Raw genomic sequence first — 27,381 nt, 5'->3', positions numbered from 1 at the left:
GAAGTCAGTAAGTTTGCCTTTGAATGTGAACTGAGTTGAATTTCCACCCCATTCCTAGTGGAAGATGGCTACAAGACCAGGACTACATCAGGACCAAGTCCTCTCACTGTGATTCTAGGGCCATTCCCTCAACTTTCAGTCCTCTTTTTAAAAGAAAAGTAAACTTCTAGCCCTTTTTATTTCTGGGGTGTAGCGGATCGCACCACTACTACCAATTGAGGTGGATCCCCCTCCCTATAATTCGATATTCTACTCTATAACCACCATGGTTTTTAACCATCTTGTGGTTTTTGTGTGAAGTAAAACTTTGATACTTGGAGACTCAGGCAGAAGTTGAACAAATAAGAAAGATTTATTTTACAGAACAAAGTTGGTAGAACAAAAGATTTGTCAGGTAATAAAATTGTTCCAGGAAACAGTTTAACTCTTTTATAATTGTACCAAATTTAGTGAATGTTACAGGCCTCTTGGGATGTGGGTGGCACTGTGGGTTAAACCACAGAGCCTAGGGCTTGCCGAATAGAAGGTTGGCGGTTCGAATCCCCACTACGGGGTGAGCTCCCGTTGCTCGGTCCCAGATCCTGCCAACCTAGCAGTTCAAAAGCACGAAGTGCAAGTCGATAAATAGGTACCGCTCTGGTGGGAACGTAAACAGCGTTTCCGTGTGCTGCTCTGGTTTCGCCAGAAGCAGCTTAGTCATGCTGGCCACATGACCCAGAAAAACTGTCTGCGGACCAACGGCAGCTCCCTTGGCCAGTAAAGCGAGATGAGCACCGCAACCCCAGAGTTGTCCATGACTGGACTTAATGGTCAGGGGTCCCTTTACCTTTTCTTACAGGCCTCTAAACGAAGTAGTAAACACACAGCTTTTTTTAAACCTCAGTTGCTTATGTTCAGTTATTACTCTTCTTCAGTTAGATGTTACAAGTTTCTAGACTAGCTTAGTTTATTTCAAGTTATTTCACTTCTGTTCCTTAATTTAGTTCTTACATAGGTGTCACAGCTTAATACTTTTGACAAGCCCACTCCTGAGGTACTTCAAATAGTACAGCAGAGCCAGGGGGTCAACCACACCCTTCCTAACTGGTCTGGGAGTCTCATTTTTCTGGAAGATCTCTCCCCTCCCGACCAGAAGGAAAACCAAGGAGATACATTTCCACAGCTTCTGCCCTCCTGGCACTGGACTGGGTGGGAGGATTTCAACCTCTCTGCCTTGTGTAATTCCTACTGCAGATCATTCTGCTGGTGGTGGCAAAATCTCGGAAGGTCCTTGGCAGGTCATTTAAACAGGTTTGGGGGCTGGACCCAGCAGATAAGCTGGCAGTTCATGATCACCCTTGGTTAAAAAGTTCACTGCCACAATCCAGGCAGAAATTCTGGTGAGGACGACTGGTCAAGCACCCCAAAAGCTATCATCAAGCATTTGAGCTAACTTCTAGGGGCCAAGGTCCCTTTGGCCCTGCCAGTGAAATATTTGAGGGGGCTGCCCCCAAGTTTACGGGCATTCAGATGATATCTGTGTGCTGTATCATGTGATCAGTTATGAGGGCTGGGGCATACTTGCCCCCCAAATATTTTATTCAAGTTGGCACCCCTGTCATCAAGCACTGCTGTCTGTTGACCAAGATCACATGTGATCATAAGAAGGTGGTTTCTGAAGCCCAAACTATTTCTGCCACAAATACTGAAAACATTTTTGAATGCCAGTGCTGCAGATTATTATTTTTTTAAAAAAGATTGGCACAGAGACATTTGCTGCTGTAGAGAAATTGTAGGCTGTTGCATTAACTAATAACAATAGGTGAATAAATCAGTTTGCTTGCTTCCTTTCCTGGCTGCCAGTCTGATAAACCTGCAATCAAGTTGGCAGCAGCTGGCTATGGCTACATTTTTGTTTTCATCCTCCATTTTGACATCTCTGCATTTGCTCCCCGCCATAAAAATCCATGCTCAGTTCTAAGTTCTCTTTGCTGTTCCCCTATAAACTATATCCACATTCATAATTCACAGACTCCTCTGGGAAAAGGATCTCTTCTTTATCTGTCCCCCTCTGCTTTTAAAGAAAATTGAATCATATTTTCAAAAACTAGCTGCTCCCAGATTCTAATGCTCTGCTTCTTTGTAAAAGTCACTTCCAGGCAATAGATCAATAAAGGGGTTTTGCTTCTACTGTCTTGGCAGGTGGATGGAGGCAGTGGGGGAGGAGCCTGTGGGAGGCAGGCTCTGTTCACCCTTCATGTGTGCTCCCCCATTGCGCGCCTCCATACCAGCTGCCTAGTCTACTGGGAGGGCACAAGCACTTGCCCTGCCTTGGGCGCCTGCAACCTGTGCTATGCCACTGTGTTGTGGTATTTCTGATGTGTGTGCGCATGTCTGTGAATGGGATGTTTTAGCTCTGACCACTGCCAGTATGCAGACCCCCCACTACTCCCCCCACATGGCATTTGGCTTGGTGTGTGTGTGCGGTTCTCATTCCCTGCTTTAGCCCAGTATAGGCTGCTTTGGCTGACAGTGTACGACAGAACAGGTCTCTTTGCCTTGCTACCTTTTAAATGGGAAATGCTGGAGAATTGACCTGCTTTGGGCTTGTAAATAAGCAAAGCATGATTCCCTGTGCTGTCTCTGCCCTCTGCTCCTCAGCGGGCTCACTGTGGTTGCATCCAAAAGGCTACAATCCGCTACACAACTGAATGCACATAAGTTCCAGTGATTTCACTAGGAAATAAACATGCATAACCATACACTGGATTGCAGCCAAGTTCTGAAAGGCTGGAGACAGAAATGTTGTCTTTAATGGCAAGAATGTGAAGAGCTAATGGAAAACTTCAAGGTCTCCTTCATAAAACCCCACACAACTCTCACACACATATACACAGCATCCAAATTAAAATGTAGAAAATAATTGTTTGGATTTTCCCCCTGCCCCCAATAAATGCCAACAGGGATCAAAAGTTTTAAAAATCTGATTACTAGAATAAAGTTTGCTAATGAGATTCAGAGAGACAGAAAGAGTATAAAGGTGTTAAGTGTATGTAGTGTGGATTAGAAGAGAAAAAAGAATAGAAAAGTTAAAAAGTGAAGTTAAATTCTGTTCAAGGAGAAAAAAACATTTTGAGAACCTTGCAAGGTTCATTGAGCACCAGCAAATACTTCACATATCTCTTGTAATTTTTGATTTGCATTTTTAATTGATTGACCAATTAATTAAATTTGTACCCAGCCATTCCACCAAATATTGCTCAAGGTGTCCAACAATAACATACCAAGTAAAATGCAAAAAACCAAAACAGATGGGTAGGTCATCAATAAAACCAATCAAAACAACCACTAATGGGATAATATTTCTCATTTATTCATACTCAGATCATGTGATTGTGCTGTGTGTCATGCAGTCTACAATGTCAGGCACCAGTTCTTTGCACCCCCAGGGAATATGGACACATCAGGCCAGAATCCACCTGTCCACTGTAAGCCAATCCTGTGCCATTGTCAGGTACGTGGTCTGCTGAGTTTTCTCAGTCTGTGTAAAATGTTGCTGAGAGAAGGCATACCCTCCAACATTTCTCCACTGAAAATTGAAATGTCCTAAATAATAATAATAATAATAATAATAATAATAATATACCCTGCCCAACTCACTAGGTTGCCCCAGCCACTCTGGGTGGCTTCCAACATACAATATATAAGAACATAATAAAATATTAAACATTTAAAAACTTCCCTATAGAGGGCTGCCCTCAGGGGTCGCATAACTCCATACCCTCCAACATTTCCCTGATGAAAATAGGGTTGTCCTAAGGAAAAGTGGGACATTCTGGGATCAAATCAGAAAACAGGATGGCTTCTGTTAATCTGGGACTGTCCCTGAAAAATAGGGGCAGGGAAGAACTTCCTTCTGTGAGTAGGTGGTGGCTGATGTTGATGCTTCTCCCCACATTGATGGTGGGGCAGGGGAGGGGGGCAAAACCAGTCCATTCTGTGGCATTGCCTCTTTTTCTTCTATTAGGTGTGGCAACCATTTTTTGGTTTTGTGCTATGGCCTATGGGAGCAGTCTTGCTAAAGGCTCCCAAGACGCTTTCTCAAAATTTCAAATGTGTCCACTGATCCAAAAATAATAAATAAATAAATGCGCCAAATGTTTTTTAAAAAAATAGTTTGTGCTTCATGTAGTAAGAACAGCATGGCTCTTGTTCATCTCTTGTTCCTCCCTAGGAGTTTCCAAGAGATCATACCCTCAGCCATCTTTTGCTAATATTAAGGCAATTCCTCTCTTGCTCCTGATTATAACAAATCCTATTACATTAATGTTCATTGTCACTTTAATCTGATTAACTGTGGGACTCTTAACAGTCTACTGTTTTTAATGGAAGTGCTTTTCCTTACAATTTACAAGGTTTTTCAAGATGAATCAAGCATGCAAAACCAGAATCTGACCTATCAGTGACCTGCAAATAGGATTTGGAAGTGGTTCTTTTTTCTCTGTGTTCAAATGGCATCAAAAACCACACTCTAGGTATTATAGAAAACTAGTAAAATCTACAACAAAATGTTGCTATGTGGAAGATTCCTTCCATTCTCCCTCCCTTCAGTTTTCCATCTCTTGCCATTCCATGACCACTGAGCACACCCAGTTCTCATGGGGTAGTTTTTGAGGGATTCCCACTCCAAACCTTTTTGTTTTCTTCTTGCACTCCTGCAAACCTTGCCAATACCCCCCCTCTCTCTGTATGTGTGTGTGTTGTGTTGTGTTGTGTTGTGTTGTGTTGTGTTGTTGTGTTGTGTTGCCTTGTGTCCTTTCATTTGTATAAGCAATGGCACTCTCCCCCTGAATTAGTATATGCCATCATGGGGTGTGAATCACCTTTCCATTAGAATTCAGTATGCAATATTGCTGATACAAACAATATTGTTGTTGGTATCCGTCAGTCTGAAGAGACAATGGAGTGTGCCTCCAGGGGTGAAGCTGAATCACTGCTTTGTAGCACCAAAGTGATCTCCCTGGGGCGCAAGCCAGGGCAGCATATATGGAGGTCCTGGGCTGCCCAAATGACAGGACCTCTTGGCCTCCTCTTGGCCTCACTGATGTGGTCCAAAGGAAAGCAGAGCAAGACGTTGGGCACCAGCTTGGCTGCAGAAGTTGCTGGAAGGAGGTGTACAAGGCACATCCAAACATCTTAGGGACCAAAAGGAGGTGTACAAGACACCATCCAAACATCTTAGGGAATCATAGAATCATAGAATCATAGAGTTGGAAGAGACCACAAGGGCCATCGAGTCCAACCCCCTGCCAAGCAGGAAACACCATCAGAGCACTCCTGACATATGGTTGTCAAGCCTCTGCTTAAAGACCTCCAAAGAAGGAGACTCCACCACACTCCTTGGCAGCAAATTCCACTGTCAAACAGCTCTTACTGTCAGGAAGTTCTTCCTAATGTTTAGGTGGAATCTTCTTTCTTGTAGTTTGGATCCATTGCTCCGTGTCCGCTTCTCTGGAGCAGCAGAAAACAACCTTTCTCCCTCCTCTATGTGACATCCTTTTATCTATTTGAACATGGCTATCATATCACCCCTTAACCTCCTCTTCTCCAGGCTAAACATGCCCAGCTCCCTTAGCCGTTCCTCATAAGGCATCGTTTCCAGGCCTTTGACCATTTTGGTTGCCCTCCTCTGGACATGTTCCAGTTTGTCAGTGTCCTCCTTGAACTGTGGTGCCCAGAACTGGACACAGTACTCCAGGTGAGGTCTGACCAGAGCAGAATACAGTGGCACTATTACTTCCCTTGATCTAGATGCTATACTCCTATTGATGCAGCCCAGAATTGCATTGGCTTTTTTAGCTGCCGCGTCACACTGTTGGCTCATGTCAAGTTTGTGGTCAACCAAGACTCCTAGATCCTTTTCACATGTACTGCTCTCAAGCCAGGTGTCACCCATCTTGTATTTGTGCCTCTCATTTTTTTTGCCCAAGTGCAATACTTTACATTTCTCCCTGTTAAAATTCATCTTGGTCTTGTCGACTCAAACTGCTGGAGCCTGTCTTCACCCTAACTCACTGAGGGTTTGAGACCCATCAGCTCCCCTCCCCTGGTTTAGCCAGCCCATTGAAGCCTTTCCTGGGGTGTATGGAGTGTTAGGGGAAGCGTGGGGGACACGTCTGGTGGGGGACACGTCCTGCTCCTTCTTGGGTAGTTTGCTACCTTTGGTTCCTTCCCTGCACTCAGCTCTCCCCTGTGGCTCCTAGGAGCTGTTATCATGTGACAGCAGCCACACACCAAGAGCTTGGTGTGGACAGAAAATAACTGAACACATTGAATCATATACTGTAGTTGGTGGAGTTTTGGGAGACCATATAGCCTAACGCCCTGCTCAATGCAGAAAATCCATAGCCAGAACAATCCCAGGAGGTGGCTGACACACTCACTAGGTATGTGTATAGATGCTAGGAGAGGAGATATTTATTAGATATTAGCCTTCCTTCTTCACATTTGTGAGTTCAGCAGAGTGCATCCCTTTGCAGCTTAAAAGGGAAGCTTTCATGGGCTAGTTTTAACCTTTTTTTTCTGAAGCAGTGAATCTTCAGAAAAGAAGAAGCCTTTTCACTCAGATCAGAATGCACCCACCTCTTCAAGGGTGGCTAAATACTGAGGTTCCACATGTAAAACTCGCTGGGAACTAATGGTAGCAAACTTACAATTTTGCTTGCTGTGGCTGGCGTTCTACAGTCCAATATTCATTAACTATATCACTATGGTTCTCTGTTTTGCTTTGTTCAGTAACATTTTATACACTTCCACACAGCTCCTTGCTTTGAGTACTGGTCACTAACCATAATAAAAGGAATAGATTGACAGATGGATGATTATGGTTTGTTATTTATGAAATGCCTCCCACACATATGTCTCAAGGCAATGTATAATGACGACAACAGCAAATGAATTTTAAAAGTAGCCCCCCATGGCAGAGACCCGTTCACGTAGCTGGGAGAGCTACATACGCCGAAGTGTTGTTTGGTTCCACATTCAGGTTATAGCTGCAAAGCACAGGTGATTGTAGTGGCAGTGGAAGGATTACAATAATATGGGACTATTCTCAGCGCTAATGAGATTTGGAGTGCTGAGGACAGAGACCCAGAGGGGAGAGGGCAGCGCCAGGCCTCAAAGGATGGCAGTGGCAAAGGTAGCTGCTCCCTCTGGTTCCTGGCACGGCTGTGGGACAGAGCTGCAGCATGGCTCTTCGCTAGCAGCAGCAGCAGCAGCAGCAGGAGAGCCCCAGCCTCATGGGACGGGGCCAAGGGAAGAGCCCAGCAGCCCCCTGCTGAGTGGGGGCAAAGGAGAACAGGTCCCAGGTAACGGGGGGGGGGGCAGCAGCTGTAAGGGTAGTGGGGACTTGGAAAGTTAGAGGGAGGGTGGCTGGGGTGGGGGTGGGGAGCAGAGCTGGAGGAGCTCCAGGCAGGCGCAGGGCAAGAAGAGGACACATGGAGGACCAGCTCCTAGGGAAGCAATGTCAGAGCCGTGTGTGTCTCTGTGTGCCTGCGTGCTTTAGAGAGCAGAGGAGAGAGAAATCCTGGGCACATAGGAGAAAGCTGCTGGAAGGGACTCTCCTGAAAGGACCTGCGTGTGTAAGGTTCAGACCAAGGTCATGCTGAGATCTGTGGGGAAAGGTGTGTGTAGAAAACAAGCAGCCCTTGGGTAGCCTTTATGTGACCACGGGGGGGGGGGCAGTGAGAGGAGAGCTTTGTTTCTGAACAGTGTGTGTGGGTTGTGTGGATGGGCAGTGAGTTGAAGGTAAGAGTTAAATGCCTGCATGAAAACACGGCTGGCCTAAGGCAGAGTCAGGCAGCTGCACAAGGCAGCCAATTTGGGGCTTAATGGAAGAGCAGCAAGCAGCGGGTTATTTTTACTATGTTCTACTCCAGGGTGAGATTTTCTGGCCACATTCACACGATACATGAAACGCCCTGTGGTGCCACTTCATACAGTCATGGCTTCCTCCAAAGAATCCTGGGAGCTATAGTTTGTTAAGGGTGCTGAGAGGGGTCTGGAGATTCCCATTCCCCTCCCAGAGCTACAGGTTGCAGAATCATAGATCATAGAATGATAGAGTTGGAAGGGACCCTGGGGAAATCTAGTCCAGCCCCCTGCAATGCAGGAATCTTTCGCCCAACATGGGGCTGGAACCACAGTCCTGAGACCAAGAGTCTCATGCTGTACAGAATGATCAATCCCTCTTCCCAGGGAACTCTGGTTACTGTGGCTCTGGAAGTGGAATGGGGGGGGGGGTCTCCTAGGAACTCTCAGCTCCCTTAACACACTATTATTCCCAGACCTATTTGTGGGAAGCCTAGGCTGTTTAAAGTGATATCATAGTGCTTTAAGTGTATGTTGTGAATGTGGCCTCAGTTTCAGGTGACAAAAATCACTTGGCCAGTCTTGGGTGTTATATACTTTGACTTGGGGAGCGGGACACTCTTTGATATTCCGCCTCGGGCAGCAATGTATCTTGGGCTAGTCCTAAATTTATGCCTAGAGCTCCTGCTATCCATGTACAGATGTGTGGGGGGGTATGTTAGACTGTATTATTGCATTTTTATACCCCCTTTTCTCTAAGGACCTTAAAGTATGTGGTCCTCTCCCACACTTTATCCATACAACAACCCTATGAAAATGGTTAGGCTGAGAGCTATAGCGACTGGCCTAAGGTTATTCATTAAGACTTTCATGGCCGAATGAAGATTGAACCTGAGTCACACACCCACACACCCACACACCCTCTCAGGCTCTTGCTGTCCTCCTCCACCAGACCCACCCTCTGCCCACACAGTTTTGAAAAGCAGCAGCAGCAGGAGGAACTCGAATACATGAAAAAAGGCATCCTGTTTGAAGTCCAAACTTTTATCCAAAAAAGGACAATCATGTTTTTTTAGGGATGGATGGCAACCCTAGGCTTATGCAGACAATTAAGAAAACATTTTCAGAAGCAAGAAGGTGATCTGTGATTTTAATCTGACTAAACATGCATAGGATTGTACTCTGTATGTTTGGGGGGGAGGGTCCTGTGTACACACCATAGATTTAGAGCACCCCCATGGAATATTGGGAACTGTAGTTTATGGAGGGTGTTAGGAATTGTAGCTCTGTGGGGCTAAATTACAGTTCCCATGATTCTTTGGGAGTTGTGTGTCTTAAATGTGCTTTAAATATATGGTGTGTACACAGCCAATGTCAGCAATTGGTTTTGGAGGGCAGAGGGAGATGCTACAAATGCAAAAGCAATGCAGGAGACCAGTTTGAGTTATGGAGGGAAAAAAGAGGACAAGAATATATTTTTAAAAGGGAGTTTCTCTGAACAGGAACCATTCTTGAATTAGGGGTTGGGGTGTTTGAAGAACCCTTCATGAGTTGATGTGTATGAGTACATGTGTGTTTGGATGTGTATAGATATGTATATAGATATAGGAACCTTTAGTAAAACCCATAAACCTCACCTCTGGACTCTTAACAAAATCTTGCTGCCTCCTCCTCAGTTTCCCTGTAATTTGAGCACAGAACCCCTTAGAATCCCTTCTCCTATTTTTTATAGAATATTTTTGTTTATTTAAACAAGATCATACAGTTCACTAACACACAATAACAAAAGACAGAAAGAAAAAAGAAACAGAGAAAAAGAAAAACAACAAAACTGAATGCAAACAAAAAATAAACATACATAAGTAATACAAATGTTGGTTGTTTCAGGCACATTCCTGTTGGGGTTATTATTATTGGTGTTGCAGGCTAGTAACATTTTTAAAAAGATTTGTTTTATTTATAAATATTAGGATATTGTCCTTGAGGTCTCATGATAGTCTCACATAACTTGCTCCAGGCTCTGAGATGGTTCCCACATACAGTGGTACCTTGGGTTACAGACACGTCAGGTTACAGACGCTTCAGGTTACAGACTCCGCTAACCCAGAAATAGTACCTCGGGTTAAGAACTTTGCTTCAGGATGAGAACAGAAATTGTGCAGTGGTGGCGCGGCAGCAGCAGGAGGCCCCATTAGCTAAAGTGGTGCTTCAGGTTAAGAACAGTTTCAGGTTAAGAACGGACCTCCGGAACGAATTAAGTACTTAACCCGAGGTACCACTGTATATGACTTTCACCTGCTTATTGCACACTCTTTGACTGGCAGCTGTGTAACTAGATTCTGTTAAATAGCATTGGACACGATAGGAAAATTCCACCAGGGTCTGCATCTGCAACAGTGGCCCATTCAAGCATGCTTGTCATCCATTGGTGATGCTCTAATTGAACAATGAGCATGTATTAGTGATCTGCAGCTAAAATGTCTGAACAAGTCCCCAGTTGTGTTGGAGGTGATGGGAGCCGATACAAAAGTGTGTGTGCTCTCTCCCTCTCTCTGTGTAGTGGTTTACCTGTATCTGCTCATTCACGTGTACAAAGAACCACTAAGACCACAGCCTTAATTACCTGGGAAGAAACAGGTGAGGTCCCTACAGACTGGAGGCAGGGAAATGTTGTCTCCATCTTCAAAAAGGGGGAAAAAGAAGACCCAGGTAACTACAGACCGGTGAGCTTGACATCGATACCAGCAAAGGTCCTAGAACAGATAATTCAACAGTCGTTCTGTGAGTACCGTATTTTTCGCTCTATAAGACGCACCAGACCACAAGACGCACCTAGTTTTTGGAGGAGGAAAACAAGAAAAAAATTATTCTGAATCTTAGAAGCCAGAACAGCAAGAGGAATCGCTGCGCAGTGAAAGCAGCAATCCCTCTTGCTGTTCTGGCTTCTGGGATAGCTGTGCAGCCTGTGTTCACTCCATAAGACGCACACACATTTCCCCTTACTTTTTAGGAGGGGAAAATTGAGTCTTATAGAGCAAAAAATACGGTACTTAGAAAAGGATGCTCTGATTACTAAGACCCAGCCTGGGTTTCTCAAAAACAAGTCATGCCAAACCAATCTGATTTATTTTTTGACGGAATTACAAACTTCATGGATCAGCAAGGCTTTTGACAAAGTCCCCCATGATATTCTCACAAGGAAGCTGAAAAATGTGGGATGAACAAGGTAGATTTAGGTGGATTTGTAGCTGGTTGACTGACCAAACCCAAAAATGGTTCCTTATCATCCTGGAAAAAAGTGGCAAGTGGGGTGCCACAGGGTTGTGTCCTGGACCCGTTGTTGTTCAACGTCTTTATAAACAACTTGGATGAAGGAATTGAGAAGATGCTCATCAAATTTGCAGATGACACCAAACTGGAAGGGATAGCTAATGCCGCAGAAACAGAAACAATTCAAAATGTCCTTAACTGATTGGAGAACTAGGCACAAGCTAACAAAATGAATTTCAACAGGGACAAATGTAAGGTTCTGCACTTAGGCAGGAAGAACCAGCTGCAAAAATATAGGATGGAGGACACCTGGCTTACTAGCAGCACATGTGAAAAGGATCTAGGGGTCTTGGTGGACCACAAGTTGAAGCAGTGTGATGCAGCGGGGGGCGGGGGGGAGCTAATGCTATTCTAGGCTGTATCAAGAGAAGTCTAGTGTCCAGATCAAGGGAAGTCACAGTCCCACTCTCTTCTGCCTTGGTCAGACCACACCTGGAATACTGTGTCCAATTCTGGGCACAGAATTCCGAGGAGGGAGACCAAGATGATCAAGGGTCTGCAAACTAAGCCTTATGAGGACAGCTTGAAGGAGCTGGGTGTGTTTAGCCTGGAAAAGAGGAGACTGTGAGCAGATATGATAGCCACCTGCAAATATCTCAAGGGCTGTCACAGGGAAGAGGGAACAAGCTTGTTTTCTCCTGCTCTGGAAGGGAGAACTCGAACCAATGGCTTCAAGTTACAAGAAAGGAGATTCTCACTAAACATTCAGAAAAACTTTTTGACGATTAGAGCTGTTCTGCAGTGGAACAGTCTCTCGCAGGAGGGGGGTGGACTCTCCTTCCTTGGAGGTTTTTAAAACAGAGATTGGATGGTAATTTGTCATGGATGCTTTAGCTGAGATTCCTGCATTGCGGGGGGTTGGACTAGATGACCCTTGGAGTCCTTTCCAATTCTACCATTCTATGATTCCATGATTCTAAGAGGGGCTTTCCCCACATCAACACACAAATGTAAGAATGTAAGAAGAGCTTGCTGGACAAGACCAGTGGAGTGTTCTGTACTCACAGGGTCCACCTAGATGCCCATAGGAAACCTGCAAGCAGGACCTGAGGACAAGAGCGCTCGCTCCTCCTGCAGTTCCCAGTGACTGGTATTCAGTAATGGAGGTGGAGCATAGCCCTCAGGGTTAGGGGCCACTGATTCATTCATCTACAACCATACTTTAAACACACCCACACAGTATACCTCGGGTTACAGACGCGTCAGGTTACAGATGCTTCAGGTTACAGACTCCGCTAACCCAGAAATAGTACCTCGGGTTAAGAACTTTGCTTCAGGATGAAAACAGAAATCGTGCAGTGGTGGCGCGGCAGCAGCAGGAGGCCCCATTAGCTAAAGTGGTGCTTCAGGTTAAGAACAGTTTCAGATTAAGAACAGACCTCCAGAACGAATTAAGATCTTAACTCGAGGTACCACTGTACTTCTGAATAACCGTGCCTAGGATTGCACTGCACATGTGTAAGGAGCCCCTTCAATATGTTATTGCTGAAATGCCTCAACGCATTGTGTTGACATTCAGTGATATAAAAGTTTAGTGTTGATGGTGGTGAATCTGAGAGGGCCCATTCACATGTGCAAATAATCACAACAATGGATTGATGACCATGTAAGTGGCCTGTTCACAAATGCAAATAATCCCTCATTTTGCAACTTTAAACTTATTCACGAACAAGCAAGCCTCTCTGAACTCCGACCTACTTCTTCGAAATGGTGTTCAGGGTTGAACTGTATGTGGTGCAATTATGAAGCATTGCATGTGTGAATCAGCCTTTCCACTGCTGGCACCCAAAAAGCTCCAAAGCATTACACTGGAGGAGATATTAATGTCATCTCCCTCTTTGTACTTGCACGTGAGTGTGTGTGTGTGTGTGTGTGTGTGTGTGAGAGAGAGAGAGAGAGAGAGAGAGAGAGAGATGCACTCCAATGGCCTGTTCACATGCAAAACCATTACCAAACCACCTTATGAAGGCATTTATGTGCCTATGTGTGTGAATCAGCACTTCTGCCCCTTAAATGATCCAAAAGCGTTGCACTGGAGACCACACCAATATTTTCTTCCTTTCTTTGAGTTTGTGTGTGTGTGTTGTAGCTGGGTTGGCCCATTCCCACGTGCAATCGGGCTAATCATGACGCGATAGGTACGCAAGTGTGAATGAACCCGGAGGGGGGCGGAACAGGAGCAGGGATCGCAAAGGTGGGCAAGAGTGAAGGGGCGAGGAGGAGGAGGAGGAGGAGAAAGAGGAGCTCCTGTCAGCTGAGGGAGAGAAAGAAAGAAAGAGCGAGGCAGCAGCAGGAGGAGGAGAAAGAAAGAGGCGAGCGCGAGCGGGGAGGAGAGAGGAGCTGCAGGAGGAGGCGGGGGCGGGGGGGCTGCCCGGCGCGAGCGAGCGGGAGCGCGAGGGAGCGAGGGAGCGCGGCAGGAGCAGGAGGAGGAGGCGGAGGAGGGAAGAAGCGCGACGCAGGGACGGCAGATGCCTGGAAATAAAAATTTGATGATTGCATGCAGCGGCTGGAGAGACTCTGTCGGTGGCGGCGGCGGGGACGCAGCAGGGACCGGGGGGGCGACGGCAAAATGAAGTATCAGAAATACCTGACTGTCTTGCAGATGGCCATCGGGGTGACCGCCTCCAACCGGGGCAGCCTCATGCCCTTAAAGAGGAAGCTCTGGTGAGTAGCGGGCGCCGCGCTGCGGGATCTGGGCGCTGCGCCGGCCGGGATGGGGCGCCTGCCCCGCTTGGCTTCGGGGCCGGAGAGGCGCTGCGCGCCCACGCGCGCGACCCGGGCGAAGGAAGCTCTTCCCGCTGACCTGCTCTTCCACGGCCACGCAGCTCGGCTCCGCGGGGCCAGGAGTGCTGCATTAATTAAAATGCGAACCGTGGCAAATCGGCAGAATCGCCCGGTTTCTTTGCAGTGAAATCCTCCCTCTCTGTCATCTGGATGCTGGAAAGACACCAGCGCACCAGGGGGGGTTTCCATGAATTATTTGCGGCAAAACAGGCCCCCTTCGCCGCAGAGTCAGACCTTGATGCTGTGCTTAGTAGTTTTCTTTTTTCTTTTCTTTTCGCAAAAGCCGGCCAGTTTCCTCGCCCCTCCGTGTGTGTGTGCGGGGTGGGGGTGGGGGTGGAGGAAGAGAGGCTTCGTTGCCATAACCAATTGGAAGCTGTTTTAGAGTTCAAAAGTGTCATGCTTTGCACTATCAAGCTCCCAATCTATTTCTTTTTTAACTGAGGATGTTGGTTAAATTTGATCTGAGATCATGGATGCTCTTCCAGAGAGATACAGGGGAGGGGGAGTGATAAGGGAGGGCCTTTATGGATTTCAGAACATGGAACATAGTCTTTGATCTGCTTGGTAACAGCATTTTGATTTTTTAAAAAACCCTAGATGAATAAAGTGTGTTTTATCCTTGCCAAATAATTGGTGCTTATGATAGTTACTGGAGGGGGTGGGATGTGTGAGAGTGTGTGTGTAATGCATTGTGAGAATTTGACCTTAGCTGCTTGATTCAGAATTAAATAGTGCATGTGTGCGTTTCTCTGTTTCCTTCAGTGGCTTTTGCTCAGCTCCTCTCTGTGCACACGCGCACACGGCATGTTGAGGGGGTAGACTGTCATATTGTGATTATGTACTGTGGGTGAGTAGGGTGCAAAGATGCATTGCAATAACTGGTGACTTGTGAAGGATCAGTTTGATTTCAAGCAATAGGACATGGGTAGTTTTTAGAAGGAAAAACCTGAAGGAGAATAAAATCTAAAATCAAACTGAATAGGCTGACATGGGGGGGGGGGGGGACAGAGCATAGCAGAATTGCCTCAACTATTTGGTTTAACAATATAGCACTACAAGTTTCCATGGGGGAGGGGAATGGCAGAACCAAAATCCATTTACTTCTCATATGCAATTCTTCATCTTTTGTATATGTGATTTTCTTTTTGATGTGCAAAATGAAATGTAGATACATAATGGATGCATCTTTCTCTCTCTTGCCCTGCCTGTCTCTGGCCAACAAGAGAGAGGCATTCATCATATTGCTTAAATTGTATTAACATATTTGAAGGTCCAGTCATGTACACAAGCTTAAAAAGCCACATCTGAGCAGTAACTTGCTCTCCTCCTGACCCTCGGTTGCAGCGAGAGAGTGTAAAATGTCAGAGGGGAAAAGTGCTGATGGCACAGAAGGTAGCTGGAGCATCTTAGAACCACCAGCTAATAGTCTGCTCCTGTTTCCTGCACTTGATATGATTGATTCTCTCTCCATTCAGATAGATTAGCAGAATATATGACATGAGAAAGAGAATACAGTGGTTACTACTCTGCTCATCTGAAGCCTCGTAGTGAGTAAGGAATACTGCCTTGACTATATGTGAAATGCACGTTGCTCATTCTGTCCCATGGCTTGCCCTTTATTCCCTCTGGCAGATATTTTTTACAAGCTTTTTTTTACCTGCTTAGAACCAATTTAGCTGGTTTCAGGATCACAATATAAATATCATAATATTTAAGGAATCTGCAAACACCTTGTATGCCTTTTCTAAAGAACTTCATATAGCATATCAACTTAACTTACCATAACTTAACTTAAAAAATCATTGCCAAACCTATTATGTTACAGTAAAGAAGAGTTGAAACTTTTATTTAAAAACCAGTTGTTTGCAGGGGTTCCTATGGCCATGTTCTCATTTGTCTGGGACACATAAAATGATAATTTAGCTCACTCTCAGCAGAATCATCTCTCTTCATTTTGCTGATAGTGCATGTGAGTCATTGAGGTGTATACAGATGCTAATGATAAAACATTATTTGTCAGGAACAAAACTGAGCATTAAATAGGTTCTATTTTTATACTGTTTTGTGTGCTCTCTTCTAAGTACTCTCAGATCATTGTACAACCTTGCTGTAGAAGTTGGGGAAAAATCATTTACAGCTCCCAGCTATCAGGCATGAGTGTATTGTACATAAGTTTCTCAATGATTGTTATGAAGGATCAAAACAAGGTTGCGCTGTGAGTGTGAAGTCTAATGGACACTTATAGACAAATTTGTTGTTAGGCTGCAGGACATGCTTAAGTTCTTTCTGTCATTATGTTTGCCTTGTGGCTTTAACATCCTTTTACATGACTATGTTTTATAAGAGCATCCTTAACCTGAATGACAGTACAACATAAAATCCAAAAGTAAGCAGATGTTCTTTAAAAAAAGATTAGCTGTGTTTTTGCCGAAGGGTAAGAATTCATCAGCATAAAAATTCTGGTCTTTGATTAAATAAATTTTATTATGTTGTTATTATTGTTATTTTAAAAAATATTTTGTTAGTATTAGAATGATGTGTGATTTTCATGTACACCATCCTGGAGTCCATAGTTTGGATGAAGGTGCTGTTGAGAAAATTACAAAATAATAAATGAATAAAAACTGACCTAATAAATGTTTTCTGCCTACTTAGTAACAAGAAAAGTATATATTTGGCTATGTTACATTGGAAGTGCAGGTCACAACCCTTTTACAAACAAACAATGCACTGCATGTGAAAGAAAATGAGTCAATCTGATTTTTAATTAGATATTTCAGCTTTTATGAATTCAAGTATCATGCTTTGAAAAAAAGAATGAAAATCAGGTTTTATGTATTCTGGTTTGCTCTCAGGTCAGTAACGTCTGTGATATATGTTACATACAGTTACTGCAAGCAAAATAGACCATTTAATAAAAACGGTTTAAAATACTCTTATCTTTTGCTGGGGGAGATAATCCACCTGAATCCCACTGAATGAAAAAATGCAAAGGTAGTGGTGACTGTTTGCTTCCTTCATGGAACATCTGCCACTCTAATTTCTTCCACAATAAAAGGTCTTGTCCTATGGAACATTAAAAGCACAGCTTCATTACTTGTTTTTGTTTGTTTCTCGTGTTTCATCATCACACAGTGTTGGAGAATTTAATTTCTAGGGGCTAATTCAATTTCTAGGGCTCCAAGTGTCAAAACAGTGGGCTGTACAGAAGCCATTTAGAGTCATTAAGAAAATGAATGGGGTGGTCTTGAGATCGATTCTCAGGGACAGTCATCCCGATCACCACAATCACTCCCCTGCTTGGCACCAGTCCAGCAGAGAGGCCACTAAGTGACTAAATTCTACTGTGATAAGATCTTCCAGCCACGTTAGATGTCATGCAGCGCCAACCTGCCAACCAGTGTAAATTCAAAAGGAAAGGGTAGAGGCTTGCCCCACACTGACTTTGACAGTTGCCAGCCCCATAGAAGTTGCCATACGTCCTGGTACAAATTCCAATAACATTAGCTTAGGTGTTTAAATATTTAGAGGCACCACAGGGAAGAACTGTAGCTCAATGGTCAGGCCTGCCCAGGCAAGGCTGGAAGGAATCCCAGAGTTGCTCCCTGTCAGTGGAGGCCACTCTGAGCTACGTGGGCCAAGGGCCTGACTTGGTGTCAGGCTCTGGGTTCCTAAGGGTTTACTCCATGTATTGCTTCAAATTATAGAGCAGCCTTTCCCAAGCTGGTGCTCCCCAAATGTTGGACTGCCATCGGCCCAGCCAAGCTAACAGGGCCCATAGTCAGGGATGATGGGAGAGGAAGCCCAAAACACCTGGAGGGCACCAGTTTGGGGGAAGTTGGTTTAGAGGCTCAGTGGGTTAAAAACCCCGTACATTGGTACCCTATGCATGTAGGGTTTGTAGGGTTTATGTAGGGTTGTAGCCAACTAAGTTCTACTCAGAGTAGCCCCATTAAAATTGCAGAACCTAAATTAGTCAGATCTGTTAATAGATCTTTCCTTCCTTGGTGGTTTTTAAGTGGAGGTCAGATGACCACCTGTCATGGATGCTTTAGCTGAGATTCCTGCATTGCAGGGGGTTGGACTAGATGACCCTTGGGGTCCATTCCAACTCTACAGTTTTATTATTCTAATGGCTGTACTCTGAGTAGGAATAACATGGGATACAACCCACTAACTTGCCTGTCCTCTGCAGCCAGTTGGAGAGGCTCTGCTAGATGTCCCTCTACCAGATGAGGTGTTGCTGGTGGAAACAAGGGACAAGACCTTCTTTGTAGCAATGCCCAGGATGTAGAACTCGCTGTCCTGAGATATTGGGTCTTCAGTCACCGGTCCCAAGTTTTGGGGGCTTGTCTCTCTGTGCTATTTTAAGAGCAAGCCTGTCACTTAGCTTGTTCAGTCAGAGATGGTTCAGTCCAGTTGATGAATGTTGTGTGTGGGTGTAGGTGTGGGTGCTCTCTTGTTAATAAAATACCCATTCTAAATTACTACATTGAATCTGAAACTACATGTTGAAGACAAGACATATTACCCCAATGCAAGACATCATGTGAGTCTATGGAATATTTGAGGGCTCTGTATCTTTCTTCTCTCTCGTATGAGGCAGCTGAGAAATGGATGAGGGAGAAGTTTCAGGATAGCAAGAAAGGAGTGCCAATGAGGGAACCGGTGGTTTTAAACAATAGCAGAGGTTTGACGAGAGCAAGCCAAGGTGGGAGACACTGAGAAAAAGAGGTGGCTTAGAACAAGGTTTCAATACAGCAAAAAAGGAATTGGGAGGGGTTCTGTTGTGTTAGCTTTTGGTGTTAGTTTCTATTTTGTTCCCATCTCTGCCATTTCTCTTTCCTGGTTAAAACACCTTTTTAAAAAGACAACAGCCCTCCTTTCCCAGTCCATTCAGACCTCTCTCATGACTTTTGTCCTCAGTGTCTTTTCCCCCTAGTGCCTATGCCATGGTTGCTGCTGTGGTGCAACCTGCCTTCTTGTTTGTTCCCCACCCTGACTTCATGCAAAACCAGGATTCTGATGAGGCACTACAAATCCTCCCATCGGGGGTGCATGACGACAGCCTTGCATTTTTATGTATATAGGAATATACATGAATAGGAAGCTGCTTTGAGTGTTTTCTGCTGAAGAAGGAAGGTTTTTTAAAAAATAAATAAGAATCCTGTAAATAGATAAAATTAATATGTGTAGACAAAGTGATACAGAATAACTTCTGCCAATGTATAGGCTATGTGTGAGAGAAAATGGGAATTAATTTGTCCTGGAGTGCTGTTTGTGGATGCAATTCTGATATTTAACAAGTTGACTGACTACCAACTATTAATTCTTGGCATTCATGATTCTCATATGCTATTTCTATGAAGGATGAGTTGGTCCATGTTGGTCCACATATGCTTGTGGTTTCTCAAATTTTGTGTGGGGCAGTTCATAATATGTGTCAAGGGAGAATGTACAACTGTTTTTGGCAGGGGTGGCAGTCTTTTTTCTGTCAAGGGCCACATTCCCTCGGATTAATTTCCTGGGGTCCATATGCTGCAGGTGGGCAGGGCTTGAGCACAAAGTGTTTGGGACTGAAGCCACGATTGAGTAGGGCACCTTCCTCCCCCTCTCATGCCCTTTTTCATTCTGTTTCCACTTCTCTTTGCCAGCCACCAACTACCTCTACTTCTTCCTTTCTTTTACACCACTATTCATAAAAAGGTACCAGAGCGGTTTACAAAAATTATATGTAAAATCATACAAAATAACCATATCAAAATGTTAAAATCAGAAATGAGGTAATTGTTATGGAAATGGGTTTTCCTAATTGCCTGTATAAACCTGAAAGAATTGAAAAACCCGCAGTGGGCTTAAAAGTTTAAAAGACCCTTGCTCCATCTCTAGTGGCAGGGTGTTCCACAGGACTGGGCTGATGACACTGAAGGCTTGGGTTCTTGTTGTAGCCAAATGAGCCTCACCAACTCGGGGAATGACCAACAAGACTCCTGCAGATGATCTCCGTGACTGAGCTGAGATAGAAGGGTTCAGGTGACCCCTGAGGTCCCCAGGATCTGAGTGGTTCAGGGCTTTGTAACAAACAGGAACCTTGAACCTGGCTCAGTAGCAGATAGGGAGTCACACTTAGTTGGCCGGATGCCTCCTTCAGCAGTCTGGCTACCTCCTTCTGCACCAGCTGGAGCTTCAAACTAGGCCCAGGGGCAGCCCCACAGAGAGTGCACTGCAGTAACCCAGCCTCAAGGTTACCAGCACAAGGACTACATATATGGAAACACATTCCACATGTTTGAAATGTGTTGTGATGTGGCATAAAATATAATATAAACCAGGTCTGCACATCTTACATCTCACTCAGTTAAAAGTAGAGTCGGAGAATAACAGAGTTGGAAGGGGACTTCAAAGGTCATTCAATTCAGCCACTTGTCAATGCAGGAAATTAATTTCTACAAGATCCCATATAGGTGGCTATCTGGCTTCTGAAGCAGGGAAGGAAGGATCAGCTCAGGGAGGGGAACTTGCTTCAGCCCAGGACCACATTATGTCATGGGCAACGTTCCTGGTGCTGCTTTTCAGCGTGGACAAAGTCAGTGGCAAAAGTAGGTGGAGCAAAGAAGGTGACTTTTTTTGTGCAGCAGGTTACATTCCAGGTTACAAAGCACATATACACATGAGTACTTCTGAATACCATCTCCTGGGGTCAAACAGCAGAAGTAACCTTCAAGCCCTGCTTGCAGACATCCTGGCAAGCAGCTTGCATTCTCTGCCTCTGAAGACAGAGCTTCCAGCATGGCTAACAGTCACTGAGGTCTCTCCTGCTCACACCGCCAGATGAAGTGAGCTAGGGACAAGGCCTTTTGGGTAGTGGCTCCCTGATTATGGAACAGCCTTCCCAGACAGATTTTCCTGGCACTGTGTTTTCAGTGTTCGGTGAAGATATTTCTATTTATCCAGGCTTTTTAAATAACTTAAGTTTTACAGTCTGGGCCTTTCCATTCCTTACATGGTGTTTAATTGTGCATTGCTGTTTTGTTTTTAATAAATGTTGTAGTTTTTACTGTTTTATAGACTTACATTCAGACTTACATTCTAAAAAGACATGTCACAAAATGAAAATGGCATCTTCAGTGAGAAGGTTCCAGCAGCAGATGGATTGGAAGCGCCCTTCTTTGTCTGCTGAGACCTGGAGAGCTACAACTGATCAGAGCAGACAAAATTGGACTAGGTGTATTCTTGGTCTGATTTGCTATGCGACAGCTTCATTAGCGGAGTCTGACATGGCATAAGGCAGCTTCCTAGTACAGGCTGCGGGCAGGAACTCTTGGGAAATGAGGTCAGAAAGACAGCGCTGCGTGCTGAAGAAGAGCTTGAAAGGGGGAGGGGCAGCAGGAAGGGTTAGGATGGGCACAGGACTCAAGTTTTGCAGGCCTGGATTCTAATTTGGATTGCTTTGTTTTAAAGGTTTTTAAAAAGAAAATGGAGAAGCAGATAAGAGAGGAATGTGGGACCTGGGGAGTCCTACAGGTGTTGCTGGACTCTCATCCTGCTTGACCATTGGCCATATTGGCTGGAGATGATGGGAGAGTCCAGCAACATCTGTAGAGACACAGGCGCTCCCCATCCCTGACATGTAGAAAGAGGAGGACAGGATGGAGCGTTACTTCTGTTACTGAACAGTTTGGAAAGTGCCTGCTTATCCCTTTGATTTTGTGGAGCTTAACTCCTATTGAATATGTTAAAACTGCTGTTAGCTAAGAGAAGATTCATGCATAGAATCTAAATGCTCTCTCTCTTTAGGTCTTTCACACTTATGCCAAGAGGATTGTAAACCTCTTTTGGCAAAAACCCATGAATGAATAGTATTGCCTGTGCTATTGTCCACTTTGGGAATATGAGAAGTTGAAAAAGTGATGTTTGCTGACAAGCAGACCAGGGCAAAGTCCCATTCCAGGCACCTGGTTCGTCTCTGATTTAGCTCTGTCGTTCCCTGATGGATGCATGTGTCTTGCTGATGTGAACTGAAGTGCAGCAGGATCTGGAGGGCCCAACTCTGGCATAGTGAAAAAGCAGCCACTGAAAGAGAGCACCCCAGAAAAATAAGGATAAAACTTTATGCATCTGATGACTCTAGTCCACGAAAGCTTGTGCCCTGATAGATTTCAGTACCTGTTGTATTTGCAGAAAGATTATTTTGCTACTGACCCCTGAGTCAGTATATCATCATAGTCTACACTGGAAATGTTTGCAGACCCACCACTTCTCTCTAACCTGTGTTGTTAGTCATTATTTTAATGAACATCACAATGTTCTCTCCATAGTAATTAAAATGAATGAATATAAATACGGAAACGGTTCTTTGGTCAATCAGCTGGAAAGGGATCAGCTTCTCCTCCTCCTTGTGCATGTTGGTGAGATGCACTGATCCTGTTCAGCTGAGTCCTACTGACCTCATCACTTTAGCTTTAGCATTAAAAAGACCTGGCATTTGATGTGATGTTATTTGGGAGAGCATGCTGGATGGCGGCAGTGGGGAGACAATCAGGGAGATGAAGTAAAGCGAAAGCACCGAGCTCAGAGCTGAGTAACAAACTCTCAGTAGCTGTGTCTGAGAAATGATAGAAGTACTCTTGCTGCAAGCACCAAACCCACCATGTTAGGGTTTGGCTGTGATAAAGCAACAAAGGCAAAACTACAAGGGGGGGAGGAAAGCTTTTTGAAAGTTAATTTGTCCTCCCCTTTGGGCAAGGTGGATCCTGAGGAGACCTGTGATGGCACAGTTGACAGAGGGAGAGGGCACATGAGCTGAAACTCTGGGAGCAAGATGTTCGGCAGCTTTCCAGGTATTTGAAATTTCAATTCTGCTCCTGTAGCCAAATCCACTGTCTCGGATCAGATCTCCAGAGAGAAGCAACTTCCCAAACAGCAGAAGCAGCTTAATTGTACAGTGCAATTTAAAAGTGTATATTAACAACTTTGCTTAGTATAGTGTGAATCCAATAGAAAACGGCTTCTTCTTTTCCATACCTTTATGAGCAAAGTTATTGTGAGATGTGATTGCTCTCATTTCCTCCTCATTGCAGGATCTGTTAATTGCCTGTTCTGAAAACAGGTATTTTTGAGATGTTCATCGCAAATCGTCAATGTCAAAGATTGTTTGTTTGCTTTTGAACATCTGATTTGTCTAATGTTGTATCTTACATTATCATTTTGCTGTTAGGTTAACCGGTTTGTCAATAGTTGATTTGTAAGAAGGCTTGGGAAAGTATTGAGTGTTTCACTTAAATAAGGAGGGTGGCAGCTTTACATTGTGTACAATAGCTTGTAATTCTTCATGTTAATGAAGAAGAGGTTTTTTTATGGCTTTTCTAAAACCATGAGTTGGAGGATAAGGCTACTAGCCATGATGGCTCGGCTTTGCCTCCACGGTCAGAGGCAGTAATGCTTCTGAACACCAGTTGCTGGAAGCCAAAGGAGAGGTCCTGATTTTAGATGCCACAGACATCTTGTTGGCCACTGATGCTGATCTAGCTGGCTCTTCTTATGATCCTAAGTTGGTTCGTAAAGCATAGCATCTGGCACTAGTATACAATTAACCTATGAAATTCATAGTTGCAAGATGTAGGGAAGACCGCTGGCTTAAATGTTTTTAACAGGTGAGACAAATTCTTCCAGGATCCAGAGGCAAAGTGTTTCTGACTACCAGTTGCTAGAGGGCAGTGGGAGAGAACTACCCTTGTGTCCTGCTTGTGGTCTTCCCCGAGGCATCTGGTGGCCACTGTGGGAAAGGGTATCAGATCTAATGGAACTCGCTTTATGTTCTTATGGTCCAGTTCTCGTGCAAGATGGCATCTGGAGACCTCTAGGTGACTCTGGCTGAACATGGAATGACCTGACATGGCCTTAGATGTCCTAGTAGAGCACAAAAAGGCTTGTGAGTCATCTTTTAGCTCTTGAACTAAATGTAGGGTCAGAAGGTTTGCTTGCTTGTTTGTTTAAAGGGTTTTTACCCAACTTGCCCTTAACCTCAGTGCTCAGCAAAATGTTGCTTGGCAGCAGCAGAACATTGAATGCCTATTAATATGCATTTGGCAAAGGAGAGAGTTACAGCAGTACATTGTTGCAAGGATTACCCCTTAGGAAGGCATTTCTTGTTTCCGGTAGAGCAACAATAAAACATTTTGGGCACTTGGAGAATAGCTTCCCCTTTGGCTCATCCCCCACCCCCTTTCCCCCATTAATATGGCCTTGTAATGCAAATGATGGCATTAGGAAGGTAACTTTCATATACAGGTCAGACCAGTAGAAGACACATGGAGTGTCTCCAGCAGTGGCTAATAATAGTTAGAGTAGAGGCAAGTGTAAAAGAGGTCAGAAGGTATCTCAGTCATTTCCTTTTCTCTTGCCAAAGGTTCGTAGGCAGCCTGGCCATGAGGTTGCACCGATATGCTGTTTATACATGAAGAGGGAACTTTGAGTTCTCATGAGGTTTCAGACCATGTGGAACTAGAAAGAGATTCCAGGGTATATAGGAGGAGGCCACCACCTTGCTGAAGCTGTGCAGGTCTGGGTCTGGTTTGAGTCAGGGAACCCCAAGTGGGCCACCTTGAGTTCTATAATGGAAGGAAGGCAGAATATAAATATAGCAAAATAAGTACATGAATACAGCTCTGTCCCCTCCTCCCACTTGTGTATGAAACAAGTGCTTAGAAATCAGGTCTAAAAATTGATTAAAAATGAAGTTTTGTTTATTTGTTTTTGCCTACACAACATAATTATTAATGTGGCTTTTGCTATCTTGCTGCAGCAATCTCACTGCAATCAGAAGGTTGACACAAATCTAAAAATGGAATAATTTGCTCATTTATAAATTTCCTCCAATGAAGGCAAGAAGAGGTTAAGATTTTTCTAAAAAAATAAAAATAAAACACTGAATTAATTCCTCTCAAGATGGCATTAAAATTGTTTGGCTCAAAGAGGCAGTAAATCTTGGTTTCTACGATACATGTTTGTTGATGAATGCCCATGCAAAATGCTCCATTCAGTGCTGAATGGAACCTCATGTAGGTTTGGTGAAGCCACGCAGGCAAAAATCAGGATGCAAGAAGAGCCGTGCTGGATCCGACCAAAGGCTTGTCTAGGCCAGCATCCTGCTCTCACAGTAGCTAACCAGATACACGCAGGAAGCCTACAAACTGGACCCGAGTCATCTCCCCACTACTGATTCCCAGCAACTGGTATTTAGGAGTAGCATGCAGCTGTCATGGCTGCTAGCCATTCATAACCCTGTCCTCCATGATTCTCTTTGAGAGTCAAAAGCCTTCATTGAAACTTATGAAATTGCCTTATATTAAGTCATCCTCTCTAATCTCTTGTCTGCTGTCTCTGGCAGTCGGTCTCTGTGGAATCAGTCACAGAAAGGGCTTTGGCCTCACCAGCTATTCTTCTTCTTCTTCTTCTTCTTCTTCTTCTTCTTCTTCTTCTTCTTCTTCTTCATTTATACGCCACCCGTTTGGCTGGGCCTCCCCAGCCACTCTGGGTGGTACCCAACAGAATATTAAAAATGTGATAAAACATCAAACATTAAAAACTTCCCTAAACAGGGAAGGGCTGCCTTCAGATGTATTCTAAAAGTCAGGTAGTTGTTTATTTCCTTGACATCTGACAGGAGGGCATTCCACAGGACGGGCGCCACTACTGAGAAGGCCCTCTGCCTGGTTCCCTGTAGCTTCACTTCTCGCAGTGAGGAAACTGCCAGAAGGCCCTCGGAGCTGGACCTCAGTGTCCGGGCTGAATGCTGGGGGTGGAGACGCTCCTTCAGGTATACTGGGCTGAGGCCGTTTAGGGCTTTCAAGGTCAGCACCAACACTTTGAATTGTGCTCGGAAACGTACTGGGAGCCAATGTAGGTCTTTCAGGACCAGTGTTATGTGGTCTAAGCGGCCGCTCCGAGTCACCAGTCTAGCTGCTGCATTCTGGATTAGTTGTAGTTTCAGGGTCACCTTCAAAGGTAGCCCCACATAGAGCGCATTGCAGTAGTCCAAGCGGGAGATAACTAGAGCATGCACCACTCTGGCGAGACAGTGCACAGGCAGGTAGGGTCTCAGCCAGTGTACCAGATGGAGCTGGTAGACAGCTGCCCTGGACACAGAATTGACCTGTGCCTCCATGGACAACTGTGAGTCCAAAATGACTACCAGGCTGCACACTTGGTCCTTCAGGGGCACAGTTGTCCCATTCAGGACCAGGGAGTCCCCCACACCTGCCCACCCCCTCCCTCAAAAACAGTATTTCTGTCTTGTCATGATTCAACCTCCATCTGTTAGCCACCAGCCATCCTCCAGCCGTCTCCAGACACACAGGACCTTCACTGCCTTCACTGGTTCTGATTTAAAAGAGAGGTAGAGCTGAGTATCATCCTCATACTGATGAACACCCAGCCCAAACCCCCTGATGATCTCTCCCAGTGGCTTCGTGTAGATGTTAAAAAGCATGTGGGAGAGGACGGAACCCTGAGGCACCCCACAAGTGAGAGCCCAGGGGTCTGAACACTCATCCCCCACCACCAATTCTAGACACGGCCCAGGAGGAAGGAGCGGAACCACTGTATGACAGTGCCCCAAGGATCAAGGAGACAGGTGGTTGGTTTCACTCGTCCAAGCAGCCTGTCCACATCCTCAGAGGTAACAGATTGGAACTGATCCCACACAACTTGACTACACAGGACTCTAGCACTCCTCTGCCCTGACCCTGCTCCCATGGTGGAGTCACCCTCTGATTGTTTTAGCTGGAGAGTTTGGGGATTGAATCTGGGACCTTCTGCATGAAAGCATAAGCTCTGTGTTTGAGTTGCAGCATAATTATGGCAGGGATAGTCCAGCTAAGCCAGCTTTACAGGGTTGTTGTACGATAATGCACACGAAGTACTTGCAGCATGCTATAGAAAGGTTAAGCATTATTCCTGTGGCTGTTACTGATGCTGAAGCATAGGTAAACCTTATCCACGTTGCTATTTAAAAACAGATTAAAGTCCTTGTCTTGTTACCAAAGGGTTCCGGTTCTTGAAGCTGGGAGGATCCCCAGGTTTGCTTTGCACATAAAAGAGTGGTCTGTACTTTAGAGTCTTTTGCATGCTGATAAAATGGGTGACAGTGCTTACCTTTGAAGCCCTACAAACAGTGGTCCCTGAATGAATGCTTGCTCTCATATCAACCTGCCATTACAGAATCACAGAATTGGCAGAGTTGGAAGGAACCTTGGAGGTCATACTGTCCAGCCTCCTGCTCTGTGCAGGTATCTGGAAATGACAGCATTTGTGATAGATGGTTCTATTTAGGCCACCTCCAGCAAAGGAAAGCCCTCCACTTCCCCAGGCACTGTGGAAGTTCCTCCTAATGTTTAGCCAAAATCTGCTTCATTGCAT

General features: G+C 44.9%; 1 protein-coding gene across 8 annotated transcripts in view; it reads left to right on the top strand.

The window, feature by feature from the left end:
- Positions 1–27,381, top strand: part of TJP1 (tight junction protein 1) — a 354,643-nt gene that overhangs the window by 58,219 nt on the left and 269,043 nt on the right. Inside the window, exon 1 of one of the 8 annotated variants that reach the window (XM_080980660.1) lies at positions 13,607–13,842. The exons of 5 other annotated variants lie outside the window; for them this stretch is intronic. In XM_080980660.1, the coding sequence (XP_080836786.1) occupies positions 13,676–13,842 (167 nt within the window). In that variant the 5' untranslated portion in view covers positions 13,607–13,675. Of the gene's footprint in view, positions 1–13,606; positions 13,843–21,047; positions 21,188–27,381 lie in introns of those variants that run through there. 2 more of the 8 variants (XM_080980664.1, XM_080980661.1) reach the window with 2 other exon arrangements.

This window comes from Podarcis pityusensis (genome assembly GCF_964106645.2).
Source record: "Podarcis pityusensis genome assembly, chromosome: 14".
Lineage (NCBI taxonomy): Eukaryota > Metazoa > Chordata > Lepidosauria > Squamata > Lacertidae > Podarcis > Podarcis pityusensis.
Note: the sequence above shows the minus strand (reverse complement) of the source record. Positions and strands in the feature narration are given on the sequence as shown.